This window comes from Dama dama, chromosome 20 (genome assembly GCF_033118175.1).
Source record: "Dama dama isolate Ldn47 chromosome 20, ASM3311817v1, whole genome shotgun sequence".
Taxonomy (NCBI): domain Eukaryota; kingdom Metazoa; phylum Chordata; class Mammalia; order Artiodactyla; family Cervidae; genus Dama; species Dama dama.
In genome coordinates, this window is record NC_083700.1 from 99,198,633 (window position 1) to 99,210,110 (window position 11,478).

At 45.7% G+C, this 11,478-nt stretch overlaps 1 protein-coding gene across 4 annotated transcripts in view; it reads right to left on the reverse strand.

Annotated features, from left to right (window-relative positions):
- KDM4A (lysine demethylase 4A) overlaps positions 1 to 10,620 on the reverse strand; it is a 40,409-nt gene extending 29,789 nt beyond the window's left edge. The window contains exons 1-6 of one of the 4 annotated variants that reach the window (XM_061122153.1): positions 10,485 to 10,620; positions 8,059 to 8,235; positions 7,236 to 7,411; positions 4,380 to 4,494; positions 2,791 to 2,984; positions 680 to 729 (exon numbers count right to left, since the gene is read on the reverse strand). In XM_061122153.1, the coding sequence (XP_060978136.1) occupies positions 680 to 729; positions 2,791 to 2,984; positions 4,380 to 4,494; positions 7,236 to 7,411; positions 8,059 to 8,196 (673 nt within the window). In that variant the 5' untranslated portion in view covers positions 8,197 to 8,235; positions 10,485 to 10,620. Of the gene's footprint in view, positions 1 to 679; positions 730 to 2,790; positions 2,985 to 4,379; positions 4,495 to 7,235; positions 7,412 to 8,058; positions 8,236 to 10,191; positions 10,264 to 10,387 lie in introns of those variants that run through there. The other 3 variants (XM_061122155.1, XM_061122152.1, XM_061122154.1) reach the window with 3 other exon arrangements.
- Positions 10,621 to 11,478: the final 858 nt, after the last annotated feature.

An 11,478-nucleotide genomic window follows, 5' to 3' on the forward strand; every position in this document is an offset into this window, starting at 1 on the left:
ACTGGCTCTGTAATCCTGGAGTCACTTCACACAGTGCATCTCATCTAAATGTAAGGAGGATGAATCACCAAGGTGATCGCCACAGATTATTCTAGCTCCAGACCAGGCCTAGCGTTTTATGATGAGCCTCTGGGCTGTCCCCGGTGTAAGCTGTTACGTGGGTCATCAAATCCTGCTTGGGGGACTGCCCTGGCAGCCTCTGTTCCCATAAAGAGTTTTAAAACTACTTAAAGCCTTTCTCCATTCACCAGGACCCTCAATCTTTCGTTAGTAATACATCTACAGTACCCATGACAAGTGCTTGTGAAACAGTTTCTCTAGAGATACAAATCTACTAGCGTCCACGTACAAGAACCAAAGCATGAGATTCAACTTTGACTTGACTAACTGGGGTTCTGGCAAAAGAACCAGACCCAAGGTGACCAGTACACTCTCCCTGGTCAAGCAAACCCATGCATGATGAAACTGAGGCAAAGACAGTCTAACACTTACTAAGCCCCTTCCCAGGACCAAGTGGGGAAAGGCTTTGATTTCAGCTACTCTAAGACATACCCAAACTGGCAGTCTGGCTCTCCCCCCACATGCGGGCCTAAGAAAGGACCACTGAACATGGACATTTGAGAGCCATGAGCGCAGCTCCCTGACAGGTCTGACCCGGCCCACGGAGTGAACACCGTACCTTTGGCCAGGCGCTCCAGCCGTTTTCCGTGCTCGGGCGGGACGGAGTACCTGTAAGCACATAGAAGCAGCGGCCACTGAGCCGAGGGCTGGCCCGGGAAGGGGCCCAAGCGCTCGTGCCCACTCTCAGAACAGCTCGAAATATCAGACTTTTCAACTTCCCGACCACAAGAACTAGAAAGGGATCTGGAGAAATGAAATATTAGACTGTCTGGGCACTGGAGTGGGGAACCCACACTGAAGGGCAAGTGATTTTTATCTTTTATATTCATTAACAAGACGTTTATTTGATAGTTACCATGAACCAGAATTTATGGCACACACTCAACGTTGCTCTCCTTTATAATGTTATTCATGCAATAAAACTTAAAACAAAAAAAAAGAGAGAGAGAGAGGAGGAGGATGGCATTAAAGTGCTCCTGGCAGAGCCTGAAAGGCTTAACTGGGATGGGATACAGAGAGAAAAATGGGCAACAAGGTGACGATGGATTAGGTACCAGAGACCTGGCCCCCATCTGCTGAAGAGCCCATTTCCCTTCGTCTCCTCAACAGTGCACTGATTATCCAGTAGCCACTCACGCCTCCAACACTGTGGGTATCCAGACACCATAGGATTGCCCTTCATTAAGAAACAAAAGGAAAAACTAAAGAACACATAGAAGACTATTTAAAACTTTTGCAAAACTGTTAAAACTTCATATTCAAGAACTCACAGTAAGTCTATTTTACCTTTATAATGCGTTCCAAAGATGATTCCACAACAACAAAATCTTCCCATCCCAAATAGTTTTGTTATGAAACAAAACAGATGAGGAAACTATCACCTAAAGGGCTCTGGGATCCATCAGGCAACCCTGAATAGACATCTCTGGAGGAACTACTTCAGGTGACCTAAAGAGTGTATGTAGTATCAAAGTCTAGTTTCAGGAACTTCAGAGTAAACGTGGGGAAGACACAAAATTTACTGACTCTAGATAGAAGTCTAGCCTCTAAGGAACTGGGTCAGTAGTCAGGGGGTAATCACTGACTCAAAAGGGTTCCCCACCCCAAGACTGGAAACTGGAAAGGCATCTGACAGAACAAAAGAAAACCCCTGGGACAGGATGTGGCTGAAGAGGCTGGAAAAGGAATGGAGACAGACACAGCTTCCATGACTCCCCAAGACCTGGTCAGTGTCCCCTCCAGCTTCCTTGCACCTCCATCCTCATAATCGGCACCCAAAGCACAAAGGACTTTCTTCCTCTAGTTACTCAACACACTGCGTTCACTCCCAAGTCTTTGCACATGTTGCTAAAAACATCCAGACACGCTTCCCTGTCCCCCCTCCTAACCCACCACCACCCCACCCAGCCACATCCTCATGTGCGAGGACTCAACTCAGCCATCACCTCTTCCAGGGGAGCCTTCTCTAGCCCAGCGTTTATGTGCCTTCCTGTGTGGACCTACTGCACCCACTGTTCCCCATCACAGCTTTTCTCCCACTTTCTCTCTCCTGATCAGTCTCCTATCTGTGCGAGGTGAGCGCCTCATCGGTCTTATGCTCTGTTGAGGCCAGCACCTTCGCTGACACGCTGAGATGGATGGGTGGGAGCAGGCAGACGAGAGGGCGAATCTGCCTCCCCAGCCACACTGCAGCTGCAGTGAACAGCAGGTAGCAGATGCCGAGTGACCACGCGCCCCCTCATGGGTTAGGCACACACTGCTGCTCACCAAATATTTTTCCATGAAGAAAAGAAAGCTTTCTATCATCTGAAGGAGCTGACTCCAGTCTTGGAGTCTGCCTCTCAGAAACGCCTCAGGCCTGTTCAGAAAAAGAAATCAGACAGCAGTGGGAGAGCTTGGGAGAGCCCTCGCAACTCTCAGTGACTCAGCCACCTTCCGTTTCCACATGATGGGACTAGCTGCCCTGCCCTCTAAAACCTGCTGCTTCAAGGGCAGGGAGAGCCCCAGAGCTCTAACAGCACCTCGCTGCTTCAAAGCCGGAAGAAAACGTAACACGCCAGTCCCGCCCCGAGCCTGCCAGACCAGTATCTGCGTTTTATCTCGATCCCAAGGTGGTCCGTGTGCACATAGAGCTGAGCAGCCCCGGTGCCAACTGCAGGCCAACTTTACCAGGACTTGGGCTCTCCGAAGTGCAGGTAATTGATGCTATACAGGTCCATGTCTTCCGTGTGCCAGGCAAAGGATGTCTTCCACATGCCGAAGTACAGGTACGGCGTATTCACACCCTCGATGGTAATCCCACTCTCCTTTTCCACCAAGTCCAGGATGGTTCTCAGCCGGCCAATGTTCCACTCATCTACATGCTGCAGAGGATGTTAGATTGAATATAAACTGAGGCTCTGAACCCACCAATCGCAGAGCAGGTCACAGGTGAGCTGTCACTTTTAACAAAGATTTGGCAGACTGCTGAAACTGTGTGGACATAAAGACTACAGCACCGCTCACTCGCTGTTCAGAGCTGCCACTGGAACTGATGCCACTATTACCCCCCAAAGAGCAAAACAACAGTGAATACTAGTAAGTGAAAGAGGAAAAAGGGAGGTGACAGCCACCTGTTCTAAACCCAAGATGAAGAGTTTGAACAGAAGCCAAATAAACTTAGCTCAGAGGAAAGACCTCGCAAATCACAACAAATACAAAGCATGGGAATTAACTATACTAATTTGTGACTTGTCTAGCCCTTATTTCCACTGGGCAGTCTCTTCAGTAAAAAGTCCACAGTGCAACCCTGAGTTACAAAGGTCATCAAGAAGCCCACCTCCTGTAAAGACGCTCTGGATTTATGCCTACAAGCTTCACTTCCCACCACCCAAAAAAAGCGGTCATCAACAGCAAAACTGGAATCCACTTTTTAAACACCTTCCTTCGACTAATTTACAAAAACAATAATCTGAGTGATAATCCCTGTTAACACTCTACAGATTTTTCAAACCATCCTAAAACGGTCCCAAACAGCCCTTTTTTGCACCACATGTAAGGCTGTTCTCCATGTCCAAAACCACTATATCCTAAGCCAATGCAATTCGTTAAAAAAAGCTTTTTCTACAGAATCTTGTTGGAAGATTCTCAAAATCTAAATGTTTCTTTTCTTAAATATATACCCCTTTCATTATATTAGTCAGTAATCTTTTTTTCACAGAAACCACATTGCCCTCCCCAACATTTAATTTACTGTGATCCCACCCTTTCTAGAACTCATCAGAGCTACCACCCACAGACTATTCTAATGCCTTGAAAAGAACACCATATCATCCAATTCACATGTAGAGTGGGAGAAATAAAATTCAGTCACGTGCAAAACTACCCCTGATTAAGTGAGCACAGCCCATCAGTTGGTGGTAGACCACTCTTTTGTGCAAATACCCATTCAGCAATACAGCTTTTAGGGGAACTTCTCTGGCAATCCAGTGGTTAAGGATCAGTTCTCCCAATGCAGGGGGCCCAGGTTCAATTCCTGGTCAGGGAACTAGATCCCACATGCCGCAACTAAAGATCCTGCATGCCACCACCAAGAATGAAGATCCTGTGAGACGCAACTAAGATTTATGCAGCCAAATAAAGAAAATAGTAAAAAAAAAAAAAAAAAAAAAAACCACAGACAAACAACTTCTAGGTGTCTATTGCATGCTGGGCAGATGAAAATGGTATCAAATTACGAAACTGCAAAAACACTGCAAAGAGATTCCAGTGACTTTCACCTTTTCATAGAGAGTGCCATTCACATCTGCACCATAGATTGGGGGATTGAACGTGAGATTTTTCCAGTATTTTCGTTCAAGCTCTTCAAATTCACTATAGCGTGGGGTACAGTACCTTTCAAAAGTGGAAAAAAAAAAGGGTTAGCCACTCATAAGAGACTATTCATCAGGCATTATGAATAGCACAAGACACAATCCCCTGTTCCAGGAATAGCAAGACATTTAAAATGAACAAGATATAACCTTGGCCTTCAAGGTTCCACTAACTCCCTCAACCTCCCTTCTGTCGGTACTGGGCCCAAGGAAGGTAACATACACCAAGATGTAAGCCCATCTTCCTTAAGAATGCTATCCTCCACTCTTTTAAAAGGCCCTACTAGGGATGCATGAGACAAGTGCTCGGGCCTGGTGCACTGGGAAGACCCAGAGGAATCAGGTGGAGAGGAAGGTGGGAGGGGGGATCGGGATGGGGAATACGTGTAACTCTATGGCTGATTCATATCAATGTATGACAAAACCCACTGAAATGGTGTGAAGTAATTAGCCTCCAACTAATTAAAAAAAATAATAATAATAAGTAAAAAAAATAAAAGGCCCTACTAAAACTACACCCTGCTCCACTCAGGAGTGGCCTGGCCACCCAGGGGGAAAATAGGCTTACAAACTTGTGAGAACCAAGAACTGCAAACCCCTGTGGATCCACAACCAAAACCCGCCCACACATGGAGAGGTGAGGCCCTGGAACAGTGGTCACTTCCCTGCACTCTAAGGAAGTGTCTCCAAGAGGGCTCACTTGAATTGTCACTGCTGCATTCCCACCATCCTATGCAGTGTGGCTAACATCCAACAAATAAGCATGCCTGAAAACAAAATAGTTTAATAAAAATATAAAATAGTCCTAAAAACATAAAAACAAGTTTTTGCATATCAAATGTTCCATTGAGTGAAATACAAGTATATACATATGCTCAAACACACACACACCCTATCTATCCATATGTATCTCTACATAATACTGTTAAAAAATCTATATTCTTTAGCTCAATAAAATCACATACTGAAAACTTACTCCAAAATAAACTTTTTAAAATTTCAAACCACTTAAAAACTATTACACAATTTAAAGAGTAACGTGTAAACCTAATAAGTATTTGAAAATGCATAGTATAACTTGGCAAATATATATATATATATATATATATATATATAAGGAATGGAAGACCAAACTGAAATTGTGTGGAGATAATGAGGTTAAACGGAGGGTTAAAAAAAAATCCTACTTTAAATACTGCCTTACATTTTGATGTCAACCTAATGAATAATGAAGTTTAGAACTCTCAAGTTCCCTTTAAATACAAATAACTCTACTTCCAGCTGATCTGCTTTATAAATTTAGGTTGTTACCTACTGGGTTTTCTTAAAGCTGGCTGATCATGCAGACAGAAATCAACAGTAAGAACTGGTTGTATTTCAGATGAAGAGGAAAGACACAAGACTGACTGATTTGAAAACAGATATCCTGAAAGGCAAGGCCTACCATCTGTTGATGAGATGAGACTGGAAGACAGAGGGGACAGGCGGGGACTGAATGAGACCCCGGGTGAAACAAAGCAAGTGTGCCTGGCCCAGTGCAGGGCTAGGAAGCAGGCGTGAAGGACGACACAGGCTCCTATCTGCAGAGCAAGGCACGCTGCTCCAACAGCCTTTACACAGATTCTCTAATTAGACAGCAGTTTGGCCAGCAAGGGAGATGCTTTAAGAGTTAGGCTGCCAAGAAAACCGGAAGCCCACATTCAGAACTGTGATAAGTCCAAGGAAAAGAGGCAGAGCACAGATGGAGCAGGAGTGGGACCTGATGTGAGATAACAAAGCGCTCTAAGTGTGAAGCCTGGCGAGCTGAGGCTCTCCCCGGGCTCCTCCATGGCCAAGCCGGAGCCGGAGGCACAATACATCTGACTGGTTGAAACCAAGCCGTGTGCGGACCAAAAAGGACTCAGGAGAAAAAGCGAAGGGGTAGGGAAGGGACGAACCCCTTATGGAGCCTCAAAATGAAGAGACACAAGGGAAAGGAGAAGATTCAAGCAAGAGGATAAGAATGACTAGTCAGAGTCCAACAAGGGGAACGCACAATTCATTTTCTGTAAATCTGAGGTCAAATGAGAGCAAAATTAATAAAAACAGTACAGAAAAACAATGGATAACAGTGGACCTGAATAAAGACGCTTCCAACAGAGACAAGACTGTACCAATGATCATGGAGTGACAAAAAACAGCAAACGGCTTGTTAGTTTACCCACCTTTGGTTAATGTCACAGAAAAAATGAGATAGCATCTGAATGGGTGGTGAGGAGTTTGACATGATTAAAGACAGAAGGACCATCGGGATGGGGAATACATGTAACTCCGTGGCTGATTCATGTCAATGTATGACAAAACCCACTACAATATTATAAAGTAATTAGCCTCCAACTAATAAAAATAAATGGAAAAAAAAAAAAAAAAGACAGAAGGACCCAGAAGGAAGAGATTAACTTACACTACTGAGGCCACTTTTTGGTAAGTGGGTGTTATCAATACATCTGGCCAAAGCGCCTCTGAACCAACTCCAAGTTTCCCCTTTGCAACCTTGCAAATTAAGTCCTACCTTTGAAGGAAAAGCAAAGGGACTACTCTAGACGACTTTAGACTGTGACTGTGTACTCAGAAGAGAAATGTTACCATGCAAAGAACAGCAAGGGAGACAGACAGAAGCAGGAGTTGGGCAAAGGGGACTTCAGTAGGATGGTAGCAGTCTTGAAGACCACTCTGCGCACGAAATGTAAGGTCCCTCTGCTAAAAGGAACGTGCTTCACTCACTTATCACTGTTGGCTATCTTGCGGAACTCTCGCACAGTCATGGCTTTCTTCTGTATGTTGTACTGAGTAAAAAGGCCAGACTGCCCCGTCACCAGCTGCTGGATGGGGGCAGGAATAACCAGGTCATCAATATCATCATAGGAGGCTCGTGGCTTCCACTCCTTTGGAGGAACAACCTGTAAGGAACACAAGAAACAAAGAGATCAGAAACCTGGCAAGCTGATCAGAGTCTAGGAAGTGTGCAGGCCAACAGCTGATTTTACTAGAAAATCATGTGGATTTAACCATGTTCACTCAAACACGGCAAAAGTCACACTGTCATGCTAGCCCTGATCCAGTTCTGCCACCAACTAGCTGCCTAGACACAATGACCTAAAGTAAGGAATATTCATTCATTCTCAGCATCAGAATATTATCTGGGCACCGAGAGAGGAGGCTGAAGAGTTGATTTTCTCTCAATCTAACAGAAAGTTCATATGGGAAGCCAAATTACTATCAGAGTGCGGAATGAGAGGGAAACGGAGAAAGAGAGAAGTTGGAGAAGTTGGATCGATGAAAACACCCTCTCCACCAAGAGATGGAAGCACCCCAGCAGCTGGCCCTGGGACACTGGCTCTTTCCCTCCCTTTTAAAGATTTCCAACAGCTCTCCTCTAACCTAAAAAAAGAAATGTTTCAGATGTTAACGAAAGGAATTAACTTGTAAATAGGACAGCATACATTCAACTACCACCCCACCTGCCTTTCAGTAAAACTGTTCTTCAAGGCTTCATTCAGGAAAAATCTTAAGGCCGCCCTCGGTCAAAAAGGCCTGCACCCCTCACCTTAGCCAGTCCAGCCCGATGAGCTCCTTGGGATTCAATATAAGCAATGTAACGACTGAAGTTTCGGAACTCCTCCATAGTCGGGTAGAAGGTCATTATCCGAGCACTGGGATTCAAGGTTTCAGATTCAGAAGCCATCTTCTCTCCTTTTTGAGGTCACTTTGGTCAGGCAGGGATCTGAAGACACACATTAAGAGCATAAAATTACACAAAATGTAATTAAGACTGAATGCTGGAAATGTCAGTGCTGAAAACAGTGAAAGAGGAAGAAAGTTTGCAGCAGCAAGAAGACCTCACACCTGGAATCTGCCTGGGGCAGGTTATTTAAATAAGTAAGATAAATGAATAGAAAAGATTCTGCTTAAATGATTCTGATGTATCAAAATTGCATGGATTCAAACCTCATTTAATGGAGACATTGCCTCAACTAAAAAAGGGAAACTAATTATTTGGTTGTTGGTCCCATCTGACAAAGCAGCTGCCCTGCCCATCTTTCCAGCTGCTCCCTTGTTCATACTTGGCTAATTAATTCTAAGTATTAAACTTAATATACTACAACCCAATTTTTTTAAAATAAAAATCTATCTATGGGCTTCCTTCTAAGGCACAGATTTCAAACAGGATTCTAGATTCTTAAGAAAAGTTACTTAGCTTCAAGATTACAAAGTTAAAGGGCTAAAAAGCATCCTGATATTAGTAGCCAGAGCTATGATTTTTTAAAACCTTTAAGTGAAGTTGTTCTCACAGCCACACCTAAATGCAGTTTCAGCACAGTTGCATGAAATCAAGGTAGAGACTAGTTCAATTGCACTGTACCCAGGACTCAAAGAACAAAATTAAAACAGGCAATAAACTGGCAGTACAGGGCAAACTTCATAACTGACTGGAGGTGAAATAAATACTACTTTGTTTTTAGATGAGGCCTTCGGCTAAGTGGGTGCATCCCCACTGCCTGGTAACACAATAGACTGTTTCAGCTGAGTAAGAACCAAGCATACCAGCTAAACACAGTCAGTTCAGAAGCAAAAAACTTATGTCCTTTTCTTTACTCAATTCCCCCAAATCTCGGCCCCAAAGTCATGCAGTTCGGCTCTAGAGTTCCTCTTGAGAGCTGGAGAGATCAGAAAGGAGAAAACTCCTCCAACCTACCAACAATCTAGTGAAAGACTAGGAAAACAGCACGGAGCAGAACTGTCTAAGGTAGGAGAGAAGACAAGTCCCAGTACCTGCATCTCTCCAGCTTGCATTTCACCAAATACAGTGAGTTCTTGGCCTGGTGTTTTTATGCACCTGGACAAACTGCACAGCAGGTATACTGTAATCCCTGTTTTACATACCAGGAAATTTACCCAAAGTCCCCAGTGCTCCATTTCTCTGTGCTGCCTACATCATAATCTCCACTTAATCTAAACCCTTTACAAGGGCAGATCCAAGTGTAAAGTTTTATGCAATCTTGAAGACCTCTTTTCTAAGAAAAGAATACAAAATATCTTACTTTTGCAAGTTTTACAAAAACATATAAATCATGTGAACACAGTGTTAGGCCCCATCCCAAAGCCTCTCAAAGCCCACAAGAGGCTTCATTTGCCTCTGGCCTTATTTATCTTTGTACGCCCAAAACCGAGAACAATGCACGACAGAGTACACAGTAACTGCTGAACAACTGATTTCCTTGCTCTTTCTTACATCAACTGCTCATTCCCTTTCTTCTACTCTAGGATCCCCTTCCCTCAATCTATTCCCTCGGGAAAGCTCCTGTTCCTTGACACCTTCCTTCCCCCACCCAGCAACAAAGCCTTGTGGTTTAAAAGAGCACTGCCCCAGAGTTAAAACAACTCTGAATACAGATCTAGTCTCTGCCTTTTATTAGCTGTGTGACCCTGGCTGTGTAAATTGCCCGAGTCTCAGTTACTCCTCCTGTAAAATGGGGTCCCAACCTCCTTGCCCCGCAGGGTTGCTGTGATTAACTCAGATGATGCAAGCGAAACGCTAAGCACTAGGCCTGGTACTTACCAACTCAGTAAAGGCAGCTATTACTAACTATCTCAAACTCCCGCTCCCTCCCCTTGCATCCGATCCCGCAGGTATCGCTCCCAAGATAGCCCCCGCGCTCCCAAGGTCCCCAAAGCTCACCGCGTATACGTCCGGGCCCTCCCGGCCCCGCCGCCTAGGCGAGTGAGGCCGGGCCGCAGGAAGAGAAAATAAGGCCCAGTAGACCCGCCCACCCTTCCCGACGCCCATTGGCCAAAAGAGATTGGAAAGAGCCAATCCCAAGACTCATTTTAGAAGCTCCTGCTTCCACTAGTCGAAAGCTATGCCTATCACTCACCGCAGAAGGCCGCTCTCCGCCCCTCCCCCACCGGCGATCACGGTCAAGGCTACAGAAGCAACAAATCTAAAGAATTCAAAAACCCTGTAGTTCTTACTTAAAGCCCACTGCCCCGACAGGGCTAAGGCTCGACTTCTGCTGTCGCCACTAGCCGATCACCCTGCTTTTCCAGCCGGCGAAAGACGAGACTCCGCCTCCTCCAAAGTCGGTCTCTGCGCAGCCGCACAGCGCCCCACAAAGTCAGCCAATCCGGGGGCCGCTATAAGCATTCAACCCGCCAATGAAAGCGCTGTGAGGCCGCCCCAACGTCCAGGCGGATCAATCTGTTCAGCCTATGAGAGCCGACTCGCGCTGTTGCCAGGAGGAAAAGTAGTACCGCCGGGACTGCGGCCACTGAGCACCTCGGCTGAATCGCAGAGCCGGCCAATCCAAGGCGGGCTTCTGGCTGCCCGTAGCTAGTCTGGACTGAGACAGTTAGTTGAGTGCCTAGAAATGAGATCGTTGGCCAGAGTAAAGGCGCTAATGAAGCCGTTGTAGGATGTTTCTAAAGGGTGGGTACAGTCTTTTGCGGGGTGAGTATAACCCTTACCTGAAGTAAAAGTGCGCTCCGGTCCCTTAGGGGTAGCTTCTGAGGTCAAAGAGTTCCCGATTAGGTGACCAACCTGTCCCAGTTTGCGCAGTGCTGTCTCGGTTGTTAAAACGCGGATTAGGGGTCTTGGGAACCCCCTCACTGGCCGGCAACCGGGACTTTTCTTGAAAGGAGCAGTTCCTAAGGGGAAAGGAGCTCTGAGGGTCATTAGGACAAGTCCTGAGGGCGGATGTCCTTAGGGTCATTAAAAAGCTGTTCCTCAGTGAGCAGGGATTTGGGGGTCATTAGGAGCAGTTCTTGGGGTGGAGGGAGAAGATGCTGGAAGTCATTAGACACACTTGTGGAGGGTGAGGAGGATTCCTGGAAGTCATTAGGAACTGTTCCTGAGGGGTCGTGAGTCGCCCTAAGGAGCCCCACATTGTCAGGGGTGATGGGGAAGGAAGCAGCCAGGACACTATGATAGATCAAATAGAAAAGTAGAATACTTGCAACCTGAGTTATT